We start from the raw sequence: 22,601 nt of genomic DNA on the forward strand, positions 1-22,601 counted from the left end.
AAGACATTTGCGTGGACCAGAGACGACTGCTACATTGCACGAGATCGTACCAGTGCTGAGATTTGCAACTGACTGGATTTGCATCACCTTTCACACGGATCTGGCTCTTGACTGATTTTCTAAATCTACTTGACACTCTCAAGTATAAATCAAAGTCCTCTTCCGCCTCCAATTGAGCCTGAACCGTCCCTTTTTCTCCCCCAACCCGCCCTCCATCTCCTATCTAATCCATCTCTCGGCATGTCAATACATCAGATAGTGGCCTCCATCGATCTCTTGTCCTTGTAGCCGCGCGCGGCACCCTTGCCATGTTGAAAGGGGCAACGCTAAGACAAGGCTAAAATAGCTTGGACGTGTAGTTGGCCTGTCAGAACCCAGCGTGGACCTTTGTAGTCACACACTCACTGGGTGGAGGGTCTTGGCAGCTGGAGGTTGGGCATGTTGTTGGAGCTACCTGTTTCCGTTGTTTGGTGCTTTTTCCGTCCTTTTGTGGGCTTTTTCACACTCTTTCCGAGCCTTTCAGTCGTCCCCTGCCCCTTGACAAACTCAGTATGTATCAATGTAGCAGTCCGCACCGAGAGGTTGGCCAGGAAGGGGTAAAGAAGACCGCGACCGGCGTGGATCTGCGTTACTTCCATGGAGAGTTGCTAATACGTGGTTGTTTTGTGGTCTGTAACGCCGTCTGTAGCACCATCTCCACAGCTTCGAATCCCGCCGTGACATGTTCAGGGCCAAAATAATTTAACCCATATTGCTCACTCTTGGCTACAAATAGAGCAATTATAGCGGAAAAAAAGAGCAAAAACGATCGACGGAGGTGGACGTTATTGAGGGCTTGTGGGGTCCATCTCAACGCACGCCTCAGATTGATATTACTGTACTACTCAGTAGTTGTGTTGTTTTGTTGTCAATGTCCTCAAGTACCCCTACTTGGGTTTTTGTAAGTAAACCTGGCTAATTTTACTCAACAAACACTGCTCGAACGAGCAAGTTGCGATAGTACAAAAAATACATCCATGAGCAAATAAACGAGCAAATAGAGAAGTGGAATAAAGAGCCGGTGAGCAAATAAGACGCCGTCAGCAAGTATATAGAGACGTGCAATCCCGGTTGAACAAACCCCGGATTTGACAAGCACACGGCTGACCATACATACACCCCAGCACATGACTACGATACCAAACCCCGAATGAGAGCAAAGATACCTGATTGAAAGCAAGAGGCAAGACGGCAAGATGGCAATTGTGACTAGGCATGATATCCTCTGACATGATCATACGACCCCTGCGCCACTCGACTCGCACGATACCACGGGCCATGATCAAAGCTACACCAACACAGTCATTCAGAGTCATTCAGAAGAGTCATAATTCATACTATATACGGGGGCTTTCGGCATGGTCAAAAAGTCATAATTCGTTCGCTATTTAATTTCGTTTTGTAAATTAGTCTGTAGGGTTAAAAACCGAAGCACTGGATGTACGGTACTGGTACATCTAGTTGGTGGCGTTGTTGTGGTGAAGGTGGGGGTGGGGAATGTGAACGGGTTCGTCCTGCACGTCCTGCAAAGACTCGGCGCCGTCAACCTCCTCTCCGGCCTCTCGCTCAAACTCCTGGATCATTCGAATCTCCTGGTTCTTGATGTCAGAGGCTCCGTACCAGGCCACAGCTCCCATACCGAGGAAGGCAGCGATACAGGAGAAGACAAGAGCAACAATACCTCGGGCAGTGAAGCCGGCGGGCAGATCCTTCTCCTGCAGGTTCTGGCCAGACAGGTTGAGGAAGTCGGTGTCGTTGCCAGCAGCGTTTCCGACGGTGGGCACCTCGGCGATCTTGCAGGCGTCGAAGTGGTTGGGGGGCACGTACTGCTTCTTGAGCTCCTCAGGAGCCTCAACCAGAGTGAAGGCAAGACCCTGCTCCATGTGCCATTCAATATGGCAATGGAAGAACCAAACACCGGGGTTGTCAGCTCGGAATCGCATCACCATGTTTCCGTTGGGCTTGACGTAGACTGTGTCTCGTCGCATGGGCACCTCGGCAAACTTGATGTCTTCATCCTCGGGGTCGAAGGGAGTCATGTCATCGTCCTCGTAGGCCTCAGATCGGTAAGGAACCTGGAAGACTCGTCCGTGCATGTGGAAGGGATGGGTTCCGGCATCCTCGTTGTTGAGCACAATGTCGATAACGTCGTTGTGCTTGAGAACGTAGGTGTGGGTGTTGTCTCCGTAGATGGTGGCGTCAGTCTCCATGCCGTCGGGAGAAGACATGACGGTGTACAGAACGGGGACCTTGGGAGCAACCCAGGTGAGCTCGTTGAAGAAGGCGTAGTTGATACCGTTGTTGAGGTTGTTCATGGTCACGTTGACGGTGATGGTCATGTCGGGGTCGGGCAGCAGCTTCATGCCGTCCAGGGGAACAAGATCCATGTCATCGAATCGTCGCTCCTCGAACTCGTCATCAGCGCCATCTCCCTCCTTGTCAGTGTGCCAGTAGTAGTTCTCGGGACCCTCGGGACGGTCGTTGGGGTCGTCGTTGTACTGCAGCCAGTTGGTCTGGTACAGAACAAGATCCTCGGGGGTCAGATCCAGCATGGTTCCGTCAATGGTGGTCATAATGGGGAAGTTGGTGGAAGCATCGTCCTTGGTCTTGAGCAGTACCGAGTATCGCTGGGCAGAGGTGATGTAAAGAAGGTCAATGGGGTCGGACTTTTCGGTGTAAACACCGTCAATCTCAATAACCTCCATGGTATGGTTCATAATCTCCACGTACTGGGACACGAAAGCGCCAATGTTGATGATGGACAGCTTGTAGGTCTTACCGGGCTCCACCTTGATGGTGGTGTTGAGGGTGTCGTTGAAGAGAATGTTGGAGGGGATAGGCTCAGCTCCGGTGGGGTTGTAGACGGACAGGAAATCGGGCAGCAGGTCGGGAATCTCCTCGTGGTACCAGTCGGAGACGGTGAACCAGATGTGCTCGTCGTACTCGTCCTTGTAGGGGTCCTCGGGGTCGTTGACGATGAAGACGCCACGCAGACCGTCGGGGTATTGACCACCGACGTGGGAGTGGTACCAGTAGGTTCCGGCCTGCTCGACGGTGAAGTTGTATCGGAAAGCAAAAGACGAGTCTTCGGGGGACTGGGGGCACTGGGTGATCCACACGGGGCCGTCCTGGGCGTTCTGGCCCTCCATGAACAGACCGTGCCAATGCAGAGACACGTTCTGGGTGCCGAGGTCGTTGTACAGATCGACAATGACCCGGTCGCCCTTGGTCACGTTGATGGTGGGGATGGGCCACTGGTCGTTGATACCAATGACTCGTCGCTCGTGGACGCCGTCGGGGTTGGCGTTGACCCAGGTGGCGGTGAAGTTGTAGTACTTGTCGTTCTTGCCAATGGGCGCGAGCTGGGCCGAGCAAAGGCCGGCCAAGGCGAGCGCGGCGGTCACCACTTGGAACTTCATTCTGAGAGAATACGGTGTGGTGTGAGCAAAGGGATGGCTCCGACTTTGGTTATATATGTAGAAAAAAGTTTGGTCTGGCGGAGGAAGTCTGATGGGCTCTAGGTTGCCTCTCTTTGTGCGTTCCACTGCACCTCCAGATTGCACGTCGTTTGGGCACAAAAGGGAGCGTCTCTTTGTTCTGCCGGAGCAAAAAAAAAATTATCAGATGAAAAAAAAATTAAACAATCATGCCCAAACACTCAAAGAGAGCTCCACACATAGTATTAGCCTTAGTGGAGATGATACTGATTAGCGTCGAATCAGATTGCAGGGGAGGGGGCGTAGATGGTGGTTGTGTTTGCGATTATGTCTGTGTCTGTGTCTGTGTCTGTGACTGTGTCTGTGTCTGTGTTTGTCGCTGATTTGCGATTCGCCGCCTCCTTTTCAGCGCGGGCTCGATGCATTCACGCCAATCAGGAGGCGAGCCCTCCTCCGTATTATCAGATGTCAAATCCCACAACCGGTTACCCGGCGGGCTTGGCGCTGGGAGCTTGTATCCAAGACGGCGTGTCTTGACGAGACGAAGCAAACCCACAGCACGCTTAGGTTGGGATGGCCACGGTTTGCTTTTGTGTTTTTGAGCGACGGGGGTGGAGTTGGGCGAGGCGAGATGGTGAAGTTGGACGAGGCGAGATGGTGAAGTTGGACGAGGCGAGGAGGAGATGAGTTGAAGTGGAGCGGGGAGTTGGACGCTTGGAGTGTGTCGGTTGAGTGAGTTGGACGAGGGGAGGAGTTGTTTGTCTGACTGACTGTTTGACGTTCGTTTGACTCAATTTGTAGTCTGTTCGATCTTAGTCTGACTCTGTCTGACTCTGTCCGACTCTGTTCAACTCCGTTTCACTCCGTTTCACTCCGTCCGCCATCGGATAGCGTTCTATTGATGGAAATTAGCCATTGAGTACCTACTCCATCCCACTCGTAGTCTTACTCCGTCCCACCCCCACTCCTACTCAATCAACACGTACTACTACAGCGCCTATGACACCGCTCTCACCCTACTCCCTTTCTCGCCTCCTCCAACATCCGCCAACTCCTGCTCTTGGCTACTCAAGCTTCGCACTCTTGGCTGGACCTACTCGGACACCTAAAAGACACTGTTCCTGGCCAATGCGTTTGGGGTGTCTCCAGACCTTGTCCTGGTCTGGACCAACGCTGGCGTTGTCGCTGACACCACCAACCCAACACCAATGTCTCAGCGGGGGACCAGGTGGACATTTCTCGCTTTCTCCCAGATGGCGCTCTCATAGATGAAATCGCGGAGCCGAACCGTCTGACATGCAAATCAAGTTGATCAAAAACATCTAGGTTCTGCCAAGCTTACCCTGGAACCACTAGATCCCGGATGCCAACTCAGAGCCTACCAGCATCAGAGTCGCTAGTCTAACCCTCTTTCTCCGTACGTGCTTCCGCGTCGGGCTCCGTTTTTTACCGTTGATCGTCGACGTCATACCGAGGCATGCGAGCGAGACCGCGAGACATGAGGTTCTGGTCCGTGGTCGGTTGGAGATTAGTTGATTGAGAAGATGCTGACGTCGGCTGCTGGATGCTGGACCATTCCCAATACACATGTCCAGTTCTCCACCCTTCAGACTGTTTTCACCCATTTGACCACACTGCAAGCTAATGCGAGACCAAACCGCCATATATGACCAAGCTGTGGCAGATCTAGACTGCAACTGAGACAGCCACGAGCTCCATGGAACCACTGCGACGACGCTCGTATTACTCTCTACTCTCGACTTCGCTTTTCTTTTCTGGGAACCTTGGCCAAACCAGCGTGGTCTAACCTACCAGTGTCTGAGACTCTGAGACAGACATTCATCAGGTACTGGGATTGGTTGTGCTACTTGGTGCCGTTTGATAACGCCAGCCGACGTGTTATTGGAGCGGTCTACTTGTAGCAACCAACTTGTGTCTGACTTATTGGTTCCACCGTCCACGCTACGCTAGCTCGCACGGCTACTAGCTCCTGCCAACAATTGCTACTAGTCGCCAGCCCAGGAACAGGCCTTTAGCCGCGTGCAACTCATGTCATGTAGGTCGTAAATCCACGGCACCGATGCACAATGATCAATCTCATCCATCTGCCATCGTCCATTTTGTATTTCCATCTGTGAAAATTTTTCTTTCTACCGTCCACACCACACACACTGTACAGTATCGTACATCGTAGTAGTTTACCTGTGGTCCCCCCTTATTATCGTTGATTGATTGACTGGGGGGGGCTCGGCACAACTTTAAGCAGGCGATTTTCAGTCGGCAGTAAAAGCCATCTGATAACAGAAAAAAAAGACCGTGCGGATTCTCGCACTCTTGCCAACCACGCTCGATTTCCCGCCGCCAAAATCGGGCCCGGCGTCGTCGAATTGCAGCCTTTTTCGCCCAACAAAACTGCCGCCTATCTGATCATCTGCCATCTCCATTTTTCCTCCGTAGATGCACCACCATCAAATCAGGATGCGCAAACTTTTGCCAACCCTGCCACCTGCAGCCCCAGTGGCTCTTTTCTCCTGCTTTAGGCAAAGTTAAGCAGGTCTTTTTGGGCCCCGTAAATTTAGATAGGTCCCTGACAACCCCATCTATAGTTCTGCCCAGTGGGGACCCAAACGAGGCCCCAAAAGAATCGTTTTTTTCGGCCCTGATTGATGGGCATGGTTTTTCGCACATTGATGCACATGTGGCCAGCATGCACAGTGGACATTTTTGCGACGAATCTGAGATGCAGACATCTTTCAGTCATTTTCCCTTGTTTCAAAAAATCTCTTTGTCCCGCTGCGTCCTTTGTCCATATGCACAAATTAAACTCGCATAGCATTAGACAAACCGCTTAAATTTTGCGTTTTGTGATTTTCCTTGTCCGCTAAGGTTTGACTAAAATTATCAGATGGACAAACGACCCTGGGCTTGGCCAAAGTCTCTTCTGCGGCCAAGTCTCTTTGTCTGGCTTGGCGACGCATTGGCATCGAAGGTTTACGTCTTCCCTAGCCCCCCAGAAACACTCTTGTGTCGCCCAAAGTTGAAATTTATATAAGAAATAGGCTGCTCCAGCAGTCTCCGGCTCTCCAGCTTCAACTACAACCTCACAATGACTGCCGACGTCTTTTCCGTCGAAGTCTTCTTCATCTGTTTCCGAGAATGTCTCGAGGCTGCCATTGTCATTTCGGTGCTCCTGTCCTTTGTCAAGCAGGGTCTTGGCGGCGGAGAGGACAAGACTCTCTACAAAAAGCTGCTTAAGCAGATCTGGATCGGTGCCGCTGGAGGCATTGTCATCTGTCTGTGTATCGGTGGAGGTTTCATCGGCGCCTACTACTCGTTTGAAGATGATATCTGGTCCAAGTCCGAGGATCTGTGGGAGGGTATCTTCTCCGTCATTGCTACCATTCTGATCACCGTTATGGGCCTGGCCATGCTGCGAATCAACAAGATGAAGGAAAAGTGGCGAATGAAGATCGCCAAGGCGCTGCTGGAAGACCACCAGCAAGTCAAGGGGTTCAAAAAGTTCCTCAACTTCCGCTTCTACTCCAAAAAGTACGCCATGGCCATTCTGCCTTTCATCACCACCCTTCGAGAGGGAGTCGAAGCCATTGTGTTCATTGGTGGAGTCGCTGTCGGTAGACCTGCCACCGCCTTCCCTCTCGCTGTCTTTTGCGGTCTTCTGGCCGGATGTGCCTGTGGATATCTCATTTACCGAGGAGGTAACATGATGTCTATTCAGATCTTCCTCATCGCCTCCACTTGCTTCCTCTATCTCATTGCCGCCGGTCTTATCTCTCGAGCCGTGTGGTACTTCCAGATGTACCGATTTTCGCTCAAGACTGGCGGGGACGTGGCCGAGCAGGGCTCCGGACCGGGCTCGTACAATGTCCACGAGGTGGTGTGGCACGTCAACTGCTGCAACCCCGAGACGGACAACGGCTGGGAGATTTTTAACGCTCTGTTTGGCTGGCAAAACTCCCCCACCTACGGCTCCGTCATCATCTACAACCTCTACTGGCTGTGCATCATTGGCGCCATCTTCGCCATGCTGTTCCAGGAGAAGCACGGCTACTACCCCGGCTTCAAGTGGGCCAAGCGGTTCCAGAAGAAGGAGTACTCCAAGGAGGAGATTGATGAGATGTTCCACCGGGCCGCCGCCACCCAGATCAACGAGGCTGCCCAGTACCACGCCGGCTCGTCGTCAGAGGACCTCGACAAGGGCGTCAACGATGTGGAGAGCAAGGGCGTCGACGATATTTCTCCTGGCTCCTCCAACCCCGAGGTGTCTCGAGTTCAGATCGAGATGACCGACAAGTCGCAGGAGAAATAAGTGCGACCAAATCCTTTCAAAGATGGTTGTTGAGCAACCGTCTTGCAGACCTTGCTGCTTTAACGATTTACGAGATATAAAAACATAATAATGAGATCAATTGAATAAGACCGAGTCACGACAACGGTAACGCTGGGCTGCTGAGATGGTACAGCTTGCAAACAACCGCCACGCACATGAGAAACATGGAGATGATCACCATGGAAGTCAGCGCCATGGACGACACCAGAATGAACCTGTTGGACGCAGTGGTGGTATTGGTGACGAGTGTGAAGAAGAAGAATACAAATATTTTCAACAGAAACAGTCTGGACATGGCATGTGGAGAATAGGGGGGGGTTTTGGGCGGCAGATTGGTGAGGAGGGAACTTTTTAGGCGCCTAAATGTACCTCGGTACATGTGATATGTGTAGTTGCACAGGTGGTGGACCATCAATCCTACGTAGTCGTATATCATCTAAGAGCAGGATACGACGCTCTTTGTATTTATTACTAGACATAAGCGTCGTATAGCGCCAATCCACGTTGACTAGTGATTTTAGGTGGGTACAGTGAGAGAGTACGGTGATATGGTACGGTTTTTCGGTACTGTACGGTGATATCGGTACGGTGGGGTCTGGGATGGACTGGTTTGAGATTATAACTGTTCTTCGGTCTAACCACTGTCGAGATCTCTCTAACAGTCTGATTCCCTCAGCAGCCCTCTCGCGCCAAGAAAAGACGCATTTCCGCGATGACATCGGTGCACAAGTGAGCAATTTTCGTGAGACATTGCCAGCTGATGGAATTGATGGCATATTGAATCCTCGGAGTAGGTACAGTAATTTCCGAGCTGGATACGGTCGGAGAGGAAAATACTCTCATTTGGATAGACTCGGAAACACCACACCACCGACGGTCACAACTGGCCCAACTCTGAGCGTTTGGTGTTTTTTTCTTTGGGTTCTTTTTTTCTTTCGACAAGACTCTTCATCTAATCAGATTTCCTGCAAGCGCATGTATGCATGCCAAGACCCACTATGCATAAGGCTGCAGTTATGGAAGTTTAAACTAACAGGGTTTGGACCAATCTTTTTCATCGCTCAGACGACCAGCTAAGCTTTTCAGCTCAGGAACAAGAGACTGCCAAGATTAGCCGTGAAAGTATTGGCAAGATATATTACCCAGTTTGGAGGGCGTGCAAAAGGCCGCTACGGTCAAAGCCCGCAACTCGGACATAGGTCAATCGGCGCCCTTCAAAGAGAGCAAATGTCAATCGAGGGCAAAAGACACGGCTGTTGCAGACAACGCAGTAGTGAGCGACGTGCGTACATTGGTCTGCCGCTGTCGGTCGCTCCTTGCCATAGATATTGGGTTTGTCTTGGCGAGAGTTTCACTACAAGGGCTGGAGGGTCCCCTTTTTGGACCGATACAAAGGACCGATACAAAGGACCGAGACATGTGTGCAGCAGCAGAGCCGGGGATCCGTGGTGACTGTAGCATTGGAGCGTTAGAGCAGTTGTATGTACGAGTACTTGTAGGTCTTGTTGGTAGACTTGTCATTTGACCACGGTCCTACTCCTCCGTCTCTTGACAGCTTTTTCAGGGTGCATTCTTATTGCCCTTTTTGTCACATTCTCCCCTCTCTCTCCACATTCTTATTCCACTGCTTGATGCTGACTCTATCCGCGCGGTACGGCTTTTCGGAACAAGCTTGGATGATCGTGATTATCGTAAGTTTTCCGTTTTTTTGGTCGCAGTCTGAACTTGCGTCAGATGCATCTGGGAGTAAACAAAAAGGTGAGTGAGACAGAAAGTGAAAAGTTCAAGACAAGCACTTGGTCGCGTATGCCTTGGCATCTGATTATTCCTTCTCGGCATGTCTCTTCATGTCTGGGCATGCCGTCTAATCTCTCGGCACCTCCAGACTCTGCAGCAGGAGCAGATGATCATGTTCAACAGCGTAGTGGTGGAAACTCCACTTGGGAACTCTACACGAACGATCCACCGATCACGGACTCCCACAGGAACCTTGGATGTCACCCAGCTTTCGTCCGACGAAACTCAACTTTGCCCAACTTTCGTCATTCAACTCTCAATGAACTCTCGTCAACTCTCACTCAATTCTCGTCAACCAACTCTCAATTAACTCTCGTTAACCAACCAACTCCATCAACGTTGGTCTGATCGACTCCCGTGACCAACTCTTCCGAACTGCACGCAGAAAGATGTGCTGGATTGATGTGACAAGATCGTTGCTATAGACTGTCACTTAAACAGCCGGAGTCCGCATGTGACTCCCGAAACTCCGCTACAAGTGTACTACCTATCGGATCGTAGAAACCACTTAACCTCCAGCAGTTGGAAGGCCACTAAACCCACCTATCATCCTCCGCTATCATCCTCCGCTATCATCCTCCACTACCAGTTTGCCAAGTCCAGCCTTGCAACCAAACCTACAAGTAGTCAAAACACCGTGCCAAAGCAGTATCTGTCTCATCTAGATTGATCTTGCGGCTTAATTGAGATAGTCTGTGAGACCTGGAGGCCACTTCGGACGCCTCACAAAAGAAATGCACCCGGGCATGTACTGATTTAAGCCAGATAATGCGAGGAACACATGTCTGAGAAGACGCCAGACAAGAACAAAGATCCGCGGACGATTGCTAGACAAGAACCACGACGGCGGTAAGCGCCATTGTCGACGTTCGTATTGGTTGATGGGCGACACACATCTCGGTAGATTCGGTCACCGTTGTTCTTTTCAGCACCAATTGAATGCCCGTCAAAGACCCAACCTCCCACAAACCGCGCAGCCAACTCCAATCGCTTATGTAATCATATCACGTGCACCTCCTTAGTCATCGGACAGGTGCCCCGTTCCATCTCGCTGTGTATATTCCATTGAATATAGACAGGCATAGATGGTACAATTACAATCAATTGTGCATAAACGTTTGAAATTTCCAAATAGGAAGCTGATGAAAAATACTGCTGAGATGTTTCTTGAAAATTGCCCCAGGTAGATCTAGACGAGAATCATCCTATTGCAACTACCAAATCTTTCTTCCAGATCCATTCACCAATCTGTCACAGGCTTCAAAATTTGTCAAAATAAGCTTAAGGTTCCAGCTAAAATCACGTGACGAAATTCCCGGACCTTTCAATTTATTAAAAATGACCAAATCTCAAATTTGAAAACATCATTCGACTCTCCTAAACCCCAAACTTGCAATGGTGTATTTATTTTTTTCTCATCATGTCTCTATCCTCCTCAAACGTTCTTCTCCGAATGTACCCTCCGGAACCTTAAATGGAGTTTCAGATCAACCAATACGGAGACAAGTATAGGACATGTGTAGGGCGATTTGGTGACAGACGAAAAAGAGGGTGGCATTCTGGTGGGCCGTCCGTCATCTGTGTGATTACTAATATCACGTGACTTGGCCCCTCCGTTCCCTTTCGCTTTCTCTGTGGATAAACCCTCAAAGTCGGTTTTTGCCCGCCGTGAAAAATTTAAAATTTCTGCAGTGATATTTGGGTCTGTAATCACTTGGTTTTCATCTCTGCACTACCACACAAAATGATCCGAAGTCTCAGGGCCGTGAGTCGGCTGGGAGCCCGAGGGTTCTCGTCGTTCGCTGCTGCTCGTCAGGAAAACACGACTGTTGGAACCACGTACCAGGAGGAGCTGGACGTGGTGAACCAGCTCAAGGGGTCTGTGACCGCCGACGATGTGACGCGTCTGGCTCGAATGCGAAACATTGGTATCAGTGCGCACATTGATTCCGGAAAGACCACCTTTTCCGAGCGAATTCTCTTTTACACTGGCCGAACCAAGGAGATTCACGAGGTTCGGGGAAAGGACGGAGTGGGAGCCAAGATGGACCACATGGATCTGGAGCGAGAGAAGGGTATCACCATCCAGTCTGCCGCCACCTACGCCACCTGGATTAAGGAGAACCAGGACTACCATTTCAACGTGATTGATACCCCCGGCCATATTGATTTCACCATTGAGGTTGAGCGAGCTCTGCGAGTACTCGATGGTGCTGTGCTTGTTGTCTGTGCTGTGTCTGGAGTTCAGTCCCAGACCATGACTGTGGACCGACAGATGCGACGATACAATGTTCCCCGAGTCACCTTCATCAACAAGATGGACCGAATGGGCGCCGATCCCTGGAAGGCCATTGACCAGATTAACGCCAAGCTGAAGACCCGAGCTGCTGCCATCCAGGTGCCCATTGGCTCCGAGGGTGATCTCGCCGGTGTTGTGGACATTGTCAAGGAGGTTGCCTACTACAATGACGGTGCCTCCGGAGAGACTATTCGAGTTGCCGAGATTCCCGAGGACCTCAAGGAGCTTGTTGCCGAGAAGCGAGACCTGCTGATCCAGACTCTTGCCGATGTTGATGACGAGATTGCCGAGTGCTACATTCTCGAGGAGACTCCCACCGAGGAGCAACTTCGAGGAGCCATTCGACGTGCCACCATTGCCCGAACCTTCACTCCCGTGCTCATGGGCTCTGCTCTGGCCAACCGAGGAGTCCAGCCCGTTCTCGATGCCATCTGTGAGTACCTTCCCGACCCCTCCGACGTTGTCAACACCGCTCTTGATATCAAGAAAGACGAGACTCCCGTGCACCTGACCCCTGCTGCCAAGGCTCCCTTTGTCGGCCTCGCTTTCAAGCTCGAAGATGGCAAGTACGGTCAGCTGACCTACCTGCGAGTCTACCAGGGCCAGCTCAAGAAGGGCATGTCGATCATCAACGCCAAGACCGGAAAGAAGACCAAGCTGGCCCGACTGGTGCGAATGCACTCCGACGAAATGGAGGACGTTGACTCTGTTGGTGCCGGAGAGATCTGTGCCACATTCGGTGTCGACTGTGCCTCTGGTGACACATTCACCGACGGAGAAGTCACCTACTCCATGTCTTCCATGTTTGTTCCCGATCCCGTTATCTCTCTGGCCATCACCCCTAAGGACAAGGGCTCTCTTACCAACTTCTCCAAGGCCATGAACCGGTTCCAGAAGGAGGACCCTACTTTCCGAGTCCACTTTGACGCCGAGTCCAAGGAGACCATCATCTCCGGAATGGGCGAGCTGCATCTCGAAATCTACGTCGAGCGAATGAAGCGAGAGTACAACGTTGTGTGCGAGACCGGTAAGCCCCAGGTCGCCTACCGAGAGACCATCACCACTGCCGCTCCCCTTGATTTCACCCACAAGCGACAGTCTGGTGGTGCCGGTCAGTACGCCCGAATCATTGGTGAGATGTCTCCTGTCACCGACATGAATGCTGTCAACGAGGGCAAGGCCACCTTTGCCGCCGAGAACATTTTCAAGTCCGAGATTGTCGGAGGTAAGATTCCCGAGAAGTTCATTCTGGCCTGTGACCGATCGTTCCACGAGACTGCTGAGAAGGGTCCCCTGACCGGCTCCCGAGTTCTGGGTGTCGAGATGCTCATCAACGATGGTAACACCCACGTTGTCGACTCTTCCGAGCTGGCCTTCAAGGTTGCTACCCAGAGAGGTTTCTACGAGACCTTCATGCAGTGTTCTCCCGTGATTCTGGAGCCCATCATGACCGTCACTCTGACTGCACCTGTCGAGTTCCAGGGAGCTCTCATTGCTCTGATGAACAAGAACCAGGCGCTGATTTCCGACCAGGATATCGGCTCCGAGGAGGTGACTCTGTCTGGAGAATGCTCCCTCAACCAGATGTTTGGCTTTGCCACCCATCTTCGAGCCTGCACCCAGGGTAAGGGAGAGTTCTCTCTGGAGTTCTCTCACTACGCCCCTTGCTCTCCTCATCTGCAGAAGGAGCTGGTGGATGCCCACCAGAAGAAGCTGCAGGCCGAGCGAGATGGTAAATAGTTTGTATATATTGATTAACTGAAGTAACAGCACGAACAGCGGAGCATATGGTGCGGAACTGTGAGCAAATCGTGGGCACCTGCGAGTACATCGAGCACCAGCTAAGAGAACATTAACACTCTCGTATCAAGCTAAGGTGATACTGCCAAGTGATTGTTTGCGGACTCAAGTAGCTACATTCGTAGATGAGCAAGGTGATTGGGGTACAGTGCTCCTGTATGTACAAAAACGCAATGGTACAAGCAATCAGAACAGTGTGCCATCATTTGAGATGTTTCCTTAGATATATTGAATGTACTTTTGCATGAGAGATGAAACCCGATGGCTTCTATGTGTCTTATGGTCTTTTTGCTGTCGAGAAATGGGTTGTATATGCTACTTCTTGCCAGGATGACTTTTACGATCATGCTAAGAAAAGTACGAGCATTTGCTCTCATTAGCAACTTGAGTGTACTTGCACTCATACGCGCCTACTGTTACTCCTTGTACCGCCATCCACATACAAGCGATTGTCGTTCACAGCACTTAATGTCGTTCACAACACTCTTCACCATACAGACCCACACCGTGTTGATGGAGGTCTTTGAATTGGTCCAGGCCCCGTCAGTGTCTCCAGGACACAATGTCAAGGAACTGCGGTTCAAGCCTCTCGGTCCCAACAAGAGGTGGTTGAATCGGCCGACAGGTTCTTGGCCAAACGCAACTTGGAGACGAATTAAAAGTTCCTCCAAAGTGCGGAAGAGGATGACGAGTATGACGCCGACTAAGAGGGGAAGAAGAAGCTTGAGATGGCACCCTTAATGCGTTCGGCGCGACTTCTCGCTGGAGATAACACAGCCATCTTTACCAAGATGCACTAGCCGGAAGCTGAGGAAGAAGACCATGATGCAAAGCCTTGATTTTGAGATTTCGGCCCCACTCATACGCTCCTTTCAATCGACATTGAGACCAAACTACCCTCGGGCCATATTGGTATTGTCAACAAAACTCTCCAGCCTCCTGGCATGTTGCAAACCGTGCCTTCGGTCAACTGGTATAGGGCTGCTTGTAGAGATACCCCTATCTCAGTTGTAAGGGTCCACTCTCACTTGCCATTCCAACTGATGACTCCGGTGGCTAAGATTTTGCCAAATACGAAGTTCCAGTTCTTGTCCCGGGTAGCAATACAAAATACATCCTCTCCAGAGAGTTCGCAGACAATCGACAGGGACACGGGTTTGAGATTGGCATTCATAAGTCTCTCCGCATTGGCAGACTTTGGAGAACCACGTCGAAATAATCACCTACTCTGTGATTGACGCCCTTGAAACTGGCCAATGACAGTTGCAACGCCAGACGGGTTGTCTACAGAGGTCGGGGAGGATCTGCAACACACTCTGTTCTCATTGTCGAGGGCTGGAGCAAAGATGGGGAGATCGGAAGCGCACTTTCCAGGGTTTTCCGAAGGTCGACTCGGCGATTGGCTTGTTACCAGTCCAGTACAAGTACACGCGGTATCCTTTTAGTAATGCTATTATAATATACTATACAATGCGATTCTTGTCAATGGCGTAGCGTGCACAGCGATTGTACTACAGTCAAGGACATGTCTCTTTTTAACCCTGTTGCTCCTTCTTTTCATCCTCTCTAACAACAACATAATCCGTGCTCAGGTCTCCGAAACTAAGCACGTCTTTTGGCAGCACCTGGACATAGCGGCTGGTGGGAATCTGTTTATCGTTGATGAAGGTGCCGTTAGTGCTGTCGAGATCAATGACGTAGAGGTTCGTCTGGAACGACGTTTCACCCTCGTCATTCACGTTTTCAATTTTGCGAAACTGCAAAGCAGCATGCACCTTTGAGCACGACAGTTCATGGAGAGGCACGTCGTTGAGCTGCGAGTCTCTTCCAAACCGATAGAAGCCCCGTTTGTCGAGCACCAGCTTCTCGATCGGGTCGTCCTGGCCAGGCTCAAACAGAAACAGATTGAACGGGTTGCTCTGTGGCGGCTCTCCAGCATCCACGGGCTCCGAGTATGTGATATCCCTGACTTCCACTGATGCAAGCTCGTCCTTCTTCTTGTCTTGTCCTCCTCCACTCAAGACGCCCGACTCAAAGTTGGGCACGTCCTTCTTCTCCTCCTCCTCGTCCGAATCGTCATCACTGAACTCCCGAGCATGGCGCTTTTGAACAGGCGACTTCTCCCTGACGTCCCATCGAGGCCGTCTTTCTCGGTCTCTGTTACGAGACTCGCGTTCTCGATCCCGGTTGTCTCGTTCGCGATTGCGTCGCGCATTTCGATCGCGGTCTAGACTGTCGTTTCGGTCACTGCGGTCTCTGTATCGTCTTCCTCCTCTTCGGTCGTCTCTGTCTCTGTCGCCTCCTCTGTCTCTGTCTCGTCTGTCGTCTCGGAGATCGTCTCTATCACCTCTTCGATCGTCTCTATCACCTCTTCGATCGTCCCTATCACCTCTCCGATCGTCCCTCCTGTCATCTCGACGATCTCGGCGCCGATATGAGTCCCGCGAGTTATCTCTTCTTCGAGGTGGCATGGTTGTAGTGGATGTATTCGTGGTGGTGTAAATTTCAGAGATTATGCAGACTACTGAACCAGGAATGCTAAGTGGAAAGTCAAGTGTACAGCATAAAGTTTGTTTATCACCTAAGAAAAAATCGAAGGAGGTGTAACTGGTCCTGTGAGCCAATCACAACTATGAAACTCGAAATTTAACATAATTGACCTGGTTTAAATCTCTCTACAGTTTTGTTAGTTGATTCATTGTCTTTTATCAACGTCTTGAAGGACCCACATTGTCGAGGTACAGTGAACCTTATTCGAATTGAGGGCTGAAATTTGCAACATAATCGTCATCTGTTCACTTCTGATAGTGATCATAACCTGATCCAAACCTGCTTCGAACCTGATCCCACTCGCTAATCCGACAACAACCCACCCATTTCCCTCACGTGACCATACACGTGACCACCCCACCCACATCTTCCATGACTAATTGGAGCTGCGCATACTGCGCCAGAAATGGCAAGTGAAAGCAGACATCTCCAGTCCTAGGCACCCAAACGACCCCCGCAAATGACTAACTCTGCATGGCACCCACCGGGGGAAGTGATCCGGCTAGTTGTGTCGGTAAATAACGAGTGGATGTGCTATTTGCGCGTCTCAGTAGCGCCATGACAAAGTTCGGCGTGCGTTGGGTTGGGACAAAATTTCAATATATATTTTTCCGAGCTCCGCTTCTCACCTCTTACACATCTTCTCAAACCCCATTGACCAAACACCGCTAGCTGCCAGCTTGGTATATATGCGTGTTTCTTCCCATTCAACCAGCCAGGATTATCTTTGTGGTGAGTACGAGAAATTGAGGAGTGCTTTTGTGGCTTTTGGCGGCGACTGTGGCTGCGAGGGGGGAGGCTCCATGAGCAGCTCTGTGGCGTTGTTCATGTCATGTGACGTGGCACTGCGGAATGGACCACAATGCGTGAGTGAGCATGGAGGGATACGACTGTTCAGCTGTCGCCCGCGTACAGCCTTTTTTTTTTGTGGGTAGCGACTGGGCCTGTCGTTGACTGGTTGTTCGGTATCTCCCATTCGAACTCTACTATGAGTCAAGCGGTCCCAGTCAATCGTCGTCAAACTCAATTGCCAAACTATGAGACAGCCTAAGATAAGCCTTGGGCAATCATAATGGGGCAAACAAGTGGAAGACGAGGAGCAGAAGACGACACGACAAGTTTGAGAGATGAAACCGCGTCGTCTCATCACCGCCCTTCCTCCACAGCTTGGCGCGATTAAGTTCCGCCGAGTCCTTCCGGTGATCCCGAGTCTTCCGACTAAGCTTTGCGCCCACATGTGAAGCTGGTTTTTTTTTTCATCGACATTTTAGACTTTCACTTATCGGTGAATCAGAGAGCGACGGGAAGAAAAAAAAGTGCACACACAACATTTCTCCTGTTCACCACAAACACAAGTCACAAACACCCCACAAACAAAAGCACACTACGCATCCTGCATTGCCGTCTGCACACACTGTACAGCAACTAACCCAGACCATATTTGGAAGTGCAGCACCCACTAATTTGACTCTACTGTCGTTCTAAATCTCTTACCCCCACGCACCACCGTACAACAACCTCTACAACATGTTCAAGAACATTGCTCGATTGGCCTCCATGGCCCGATCGGCCCCTCGAACCACCGCGTCCTTCCAGACCCGATTCATGGCCACTACCGCCTCCGGCACTGCCTCTGCCTCTGCCACCCCGGCCACCTTCACTCTGCAGAACGGCCCCGTCTTCACCGGCCGATCTTTTGGAGCCAACCGAGTCGTGTCCGGCGAGGCCGTCTTCTCCACTGGTATGGTCGGCTACCCCGAGTCCATGACCGACCCCTCGTACAGAGGTCAGATTCTGGTCTTCACCCAGCCTCTGATCGGTAATTACGGAGTACCCTCCGGCAAGGAGACCGACCCCTTTGGTCTCATCAAGTACTTTGAGTCCCCCCACATCCAGTGCATTGGCATCGTCGTCGCTGACGCCGCCCTCAAGTACTCGCACTGGACCGCCGTCGAGTCCCTTGGCGAGTGGTGCAAGCGAGAGGGAGTCGCTGCCATCTCTGGCGTCGACACCCGAGCCATCGTCACCTACCTTCGAGAGCAGGGCTCGTCCCTGGGCCGAATCACCGTTGGCGAGGAGTACGACGCCGAGGAGGACGCCGCCTTCGTCGACCCCGGCGAGATCAACCTCGTGCGACGAGTGTCCACCAAGCAGCCCTTCCACGTGTCTGCCGCTGCCGACGTTGAGAACCCCCTGCACATTGCCGTCATCGACTGTGGTGTCAAGGAGAACATTCTGCGATCTCTTGTCTCTCGAGGTGCCTCCATCACCGTCTTCCCCTACGAATACCCCATCAACGACATTGCCCACCACTTTGATGGTATCTTCATCTCTAACGGCCCCGGTGACCCCACTCACTGCCAGCAGACCGTGCTCAACCTGCGAGACATTATGTACGAGAAGCCCGAGCTCTCCGAGCTGCCCATCTTCGGTATCTGTCTCGGCCACCAGCTGCTGGCTCTGGCTGCCGGCGCCAAGACCGTCAAGCTCAAGTACGGTAACCGAGCTCACAACATCCCCGCTCTGGATCTGACCACCGGCCAGTGCCACATCACTTCCCAGAACCACGGATACGCCGTTGACGTCAACACCCTGCCTGCCGAGTTCAAGCCCTACTTTATCAACCTCAACGACCAGTCCAACGAGGGTATGATCCACACCGAGAAGCCCATCTTCTCCACCCAGTTCCATCCCGAGGCCAAGGGCGGTCCTCTCGATACTTCCATTCTGTTTGACAAGTACCTTGGCCAGGTGCACCAGTACCGAGCTGCCCGAAAGTCCGGTGTTGACACCCGGCCTAACAAGCTGCTGGTCGATCTGCTTCCCAAGCAGCGAATTGGCGTTGAGATTGACGCCTGGGATTACGTTCAGTAAGCCTGCTTGCGGGCATAGCGAGTGAACGGAGACCGCTGCATGCAGTTGGTGTGTATCAACCGCTGCGTGACAAAAAAAGAATAACGTTGACCATATAAAATAATAGGCATGATTGATAAAGATGTAGCGGTGTAACGCGTGTTTAGCGCGTGCGTGAAGTTAATGAACAGAGTACTACGTGCTACGTTCTGATCAAGAGTTCTTTGTCGCTTCGCACATTCCACAGCTCTTGGTGGATAATCAATTACAATAAATAATCAAGCAAACCGCTCGGGCCACCTTTTCGCCTCGAGGTATCTGAATATCGGGTAGCTGATACAAACAAAGAAGGTGATAGCTTCAAGACCCAGATCAGCTCCATAGGCACCAACATGTTTGGCGATTGGGCCTTGGAAGTAGACCTGAGACATACCCAGAACGGCTCCTGTGGCTCCCAGAAGAAAGGAGCAGAAGGCCGCGATTCCGTGGGGCAGTCTCTCGGGCGAGTCCCACAGGTACCATCTGTAGTAGGGGTCGTTTTCGTCCTCATGTCCGGGTTCCACGGGCAGCTTCTTTCGTCGGAAGAGGATCTGTTCCAGCAGAATGAGCAGAAAGAAGATGTGGGCCCAGTAGCCGATCATGGGCAGAAAGTTGTTGAGGTACTCGGACAGCTTGTATCGTCCTCCCATGGAACATCCAAAGTAGATACAGCAACAGATGAACGACCAGAACCACCGGGGGACTCTCATGACGGCTCGTCCCCAGGTTTGGATGGATAGTGCAAAGGAGTAAGTGTTGAGGATGTTGTTGCAGATGATGGAAATGAAGAGAAGAACGACGAGGAACTTTCCTCCGCCCTTCCATTTGGCAAATCCAGCGGTGATGAGTCCTCCGTTGCCCCACTTGTCGTGGATAGCGGCCCATTCCGTGTTGGTATTAACTCCAGTGGACAGAAGAGTGCCCAGAACACCTACAAAGGCCGAGGGAATGAAGATGGACAGCCAGGTGACGGTGACAATCTTCCAGTTTTTGACCGACGGTGAGTATTGGGCGTAGTAGTCTGCTGCCAAAGGCATCCAGGTGTTTGTGATTCCGAAGCAGGCAGCAAAGTTGGACAGCCAGTTGCCGGCAATGGTTAGATGGGTGCCCTGGCTCTTGGCGTGCACGTCGTAATAGCTGTGGGAACAGACGTAGAGCAGCAGGAAGACCACGTTGAGTGGGATCGCAAACACCTTTTCGAACCACATGACTGCTCGGACTCCAAATACGGCCGTGAAGAAAGAGACGACGGTGACAATGGTGATACCGACCTCTAGGGGCACTTTTCCATCACTCACGGAGCCCAGAACTTGTCCTCCGACCACGCAGTTGACAATTGACCATCCCAGGCCTCCAATGATGGACAGCAGGGCAAACACCTTGGTGGGCCACCAGCCGGCAAAGATTCGGGCTCCCACAAGCTGTCTGAGTCCCGAACGGGGTCCGAAAGTAGCTCCATAGGCTGCCACTCCGGATCCCAGAAACACACCGAGTAGACCGGACACCAGGGAGTCCTTCAGAGACAGTCCAAAGGCCAGGGGACCAAGCATCATGCCCTGCATGGATGTCAGACCTCCGCAGGCACAGATCCAAAACAGCGAGATGTCGATAAACGCCTTGGTATCGGCCTTCTTTCGTTCATCCAGAGGGATACGCTGGATACCCCGGAGCTCCACACCTAGAGAGTCGACCTTAGACGAGTAGTAGATGAACTTCTCGAACCATGTGTCTCTGGGCAGCGAGTGTACAGACACATCTGGAGAAGGCTTTTCGTCGTCATAGAGATGGGATTCGGGGAACTGGGGACGGATAGAAGAGTCTAGGGAGCTGGCGGACACGGGTCTGGTAGAACCCGACTCCACAAAAGTGGAGATATCGTTTTTGTCGTGGTAGTGACTCATGGCTCGCTTGAATGACTCGCAAGACTCGAGCACTCGCTCCTCTCCACTCTTTATACATGACTCAAAATATCAGGGTAACAGGCATGGCCATGCGCAAGGTTTGAGTCAATTGAGTCAAACTGTGGCTAACTGGCTGGAGTTAGTCTGAAGTTTTGCATATTGAAAAAAAGGGTGGCTACGGAAAGGGGAGTTGAAAAGTTGGTGAAGGAGGAGTTTGGAAGCGAGGAGAGTTGGAAAATCAACTTTTCAGACTCGGTCCTCCACGACTCCACCTCTTTTTTATCCTCAGCAGCTCCAATATACGACATATGTTCATCCTCCTTCAGCCGCCCCCTCAGTCTGAAACTGACTCTCATAGTCCAAACCTTGAAAGCATAACGATAAGAGAAAAATTACCGTCCAGATGAAAAGAAAAGAAATTAACGCCGTATTTGGCTAGTGCAAGTATCGTAGGCGAGCGCCGTTTTCTACGGGGACCGTCCTTGACCGGTCGTTGGCCGGTCGTTGGCCAGTCTTGTGTCTGTATCAATCACTACCGCTCCAGCCAGAACCGAATCGCCGTATGCAGCCAAGCGCCGCCAAGATCGTATCGTCTGACCCGTGCGAGACAAGGGAGTCACGGAGACAAGGGAAAAGAGTGGGAAAATTTTTGTAGGCGAAACGAAACGGCATATCTTGATACGATCCGGGATGACTCAAATGACTCAACAGGTGCAGATGGCGGAAGCTAACTTGGGAGTTAGCTACTAGTAGGCAAAGGCGTTGTTCTCAGGTGGATCCAAGACACTGCTAAGAGATCAATCTGTACTTATATCTTGGTTGCTATGGTGAGATGGGGCTCTACGAGTAGTGTACAAAGGATACCTTTCGTTGGTGACCTCTGTATGATTGCATTATGTGAACAGGTAGCTTGTGCATCCTCCTGCCTTCTTCCGTACGAGTACTTTTACAGTACCAAACACTTGAGTCGTATAACCAATAGCAACGCTCAAAGTTACTGTACAAGAAGTACTGTCAAACAAGTAAACTGACGTTAATTTGTGTACCGTTGGCAACTTAGCTACCAGTAGCCAAGTTATCCTTAGTCCATGGAACTCTGTGGAATTGCCGATGTGAGGCTATCCCAGGCTGTACCTGTTTTAGTTCTTGTGAAGAGGGATCGGGGCGAAATTTGCAGATATCAACTGTGCAACTGCCTGTAGAGATTACAGTAGTGTGTGTATCTGTCATCTATTATTAGTTGAGCCCGATATTACCGACCGTTGTCACAGAAGTTGCTCTCTCTGCATTCATGGTTGTGTCGATAAAGTTGACCATGGATACTGAAGTCCACGATATTGGTTTCATGGCGGGTATTGAAGCGGTTAGCGCCTCGCAGGTTCGGTATTGAGAGACTTTGACAATGCCGTATGATCTGAGGCACTCAGCGACTTCAGAATGTCGCTTTCTAAGCTCCTCTGAAGCTACTACCTCGAGAAGAGTTCTGGTCCGGCCTATGAGCAAGGAGGCGGTCAGTTGAGACAAGAAACAACCAATTA

At 51.3% G+C, this 22,601-nt stretch overlaps 12 protein-coding genes across 12 annotated transcripts; 5 read left to right on the forward strand and 7 right to left on the reverse strand.

Annotated features, from left to right (window-relative positions):
- Positions 1-1,496: 1,496 nt before the first annotated feature.
- Positions 1,497-3,458, reverse strand: YALI1_D09277g (uncharacterized protein; the record flags this gene model as incomplete). Its single annotated transcript, XM_502524.3, has 1 exon — positions 1,497-3,458. One exon carries the CDS (start codon positions 3,456-3,458, stop codon positions 1,497-1,499), a length of 1,962 nt encoding a protein of 653 aa, XP_502524.1.
- Positions 3,459-3,801: 343 nt separating this feature from the next.
- On the reverse strand, positions 3,802-4,360 carry YALI1_D09285g (uncharacterized protein; the record flags this gene model as incomplete). Its single annotated transcript, XM_068282641.1, has 2 exons — positions 3,802-4,265; positions 4,309-4,360. The coding sequence occupies 2 exons, from the start codon at positions 4,358-4,360 to the stop codon at positions 3,802-3,804; spliced, it is 516 nt and encodes a 171-aa protein (XP_068138742.1).
- A 924-nt stretch (positions 4,361-5,284) lies between these two features.
- On the reverse strand, positions 5,285-5,608 carry YALI1_D09297g (uncharacterized protein; the record flags this gene model as incomplete). The annotated part of the gene is made up of 2 exons (XM_068282642.1): positions 5,285-5,438; positions 5,484-5,608. The coding sequence occupies 2 exons, from the start codon at positions 5,606-5,608 to the stop codon at positions 5,285-5,287; spliced, it is 279 nt and encodes a 92-aa protein (XP_068138743.1).
- A 974-nt stretch (positions 5,609-6,582) lies between these two features.
- YALI1_D09308g (uncharacterized protein) lies at positions 6,583-7,803 on the forward strand (the record flags this gene model as incomplete). The annotated part of the gene is made up of 1 exon (XM_502525.3): positions 6,583-7,803. The coding sequence occupies one exon, from the start codon at positions 6,583-6,585 to the stop codon at positions 7,801-7,803; it is 1,221 nt and encodes a 406-aa protein (XP_502525.1).
- Positions 7,804-7,862: 59 nt separating this feature from the next.
- YALI1_D09322g (uncharacterized protein) lies at positions 7,863-8,119 on the reverse strand (the record flags this gene model as incomplete). Its single annotated transcript, XM_068282643.1, has 2 exons — positions 7,863-7,935; positions 7,980-8,119. 2 exons carry the CDS (start codon positions 8,117-8,119, stop codon positions 7,863-7,865), a joined length of 213 nt encoding a protein of 70 aa, XP_068138744.1.
- A 305-nt stretch (positions 8,120-8,424) lies between these two features.
- On the forward strand, positions 8,425-8,901 carry YALI1_D09326g (uncharacterized protein; the record flags this gene model as incomplete). Its single annotated transcript, XM_068282644.1, has 1 exon — positions 8,425-8,901. The coding sequence occupies one exon, from the start codon at positions 8,425-8,427 to the stop codon at positions 8,899-8,901; it is 477 nt and encodes a 158-aa protein (XP_068138745.1).
- A 2,464-nt stretch (positions 8,902-11,365) lies between these two features.
- Positions 11,366-13,660, forward strand: YALI1_D09356g (uncharacterized protein; the record flags this gene model as incomplete). The annotated part of the gene is made up of 1 exon (XM_502526.1): positions 11,366-13,660. The coding sequence occupies one exon, from the start codon at positions 11,366-11,368 to the stop codon at positions 13,658-13,660; it is 2,295 nt and encodes a 764-aa protein (XP_502526.1).
- Positions 13,661-13,981: 321 nt separating this feature from the next.
- Positions 13,982-14,461, forward strand: YALI1_D09382g (uncharacterized protein; the record flags this gene model as incomplete). Its single annotated transcript, XM_068282645.1, has 1 exon — positions 13,982-14,461. One exon carries the CDS (start codon positions 13,982-13,984, stop codon positions 14,459-14,461), a length of 480 nt encoding a protein of 159 aa, XP_068138746.1.
- A 794-nt stretch (positions 14,462-15,255) lies between these two features.
- YALI1_D09404g (uncharacterized protein) lies at positions 15,256-16,191 on the reverse strand (the record flags this gene model as incomplete). The annotated part of the gene is made up of 1 exon (XM_502527.3): positions 15,256-16,191. The coding sequence occupies one exon, from the start codon at positions 16,189-16,191 to the stop codon at positions 15,256-15,258; it is 936 nt and encodes a 311-aa protein (XP_502527.3).
- An 800-nt stretch (positions 16,192-16,991) lies between these two features.
- Positions 16,992-17,507, reverse strand: YALI1_D09417g (uncharacterized protein; the record flags this gene model as incomplete). Its single annotated transcript, XM_068282646.1, has 1 exon — positions 16,992-17,507. One exon carries the CDS (start codon positions 17,505-17,507, stop codon positions 16,992-16,994), a length of 516 nt encoding a protein of 171 aa, XP_068138747.1.
- A 290-nt stretch (positions 17,508-17,797) lies between these two features.
- On the forward strand, positions 17,798-19,144 carry YALI1_D09420g (uncharacterized protein; the record flags this gene model as incomplete). The annotated part of the gene is made up of 1 exon (XM_502528.3): positions 17,798-19,144. One exon carries the CDS (start codon positions 17,798-17,800, stop codon positions 19,142-19,144), a length of 1,347 nt encoding a protein of 448 aa, XP_502528.3.
- A 257-nt stretch (positions 19,145-19,401) lies between these two features.
- YALI1_D09453g (uncharacterized protein) lies at positions 19,402-21,063 on the reverse strand (the record flags this gene model as incomplete). The annotated part of the gene is made up of 1 exon (XM_502529.4): positions 19,402-21,063. The coding sequence occupies one exon, from the start codon at positions 21,061-21,063 to the stop codon at positions 19,402-19,404; it is 1,662 nt and encodes a 553-aa protein (XP_502529.2).
- Between the last annotated feature and the right edge of the window lie 1,538 nt (positions 21,064-22,601).

This window comes from Yarrowia lipolytica, chromosome 1D (assembly GCF_001761485.1).
Source record: "Yarrowia lipolytica chromosome 1D, complete sequence".
Lineage (NCBI taxonomy): Eukaryota > Fungi > Ascomycota > Dipodascomycetes > Dipodascales > Yarrowia > Yarrowia lipolytica.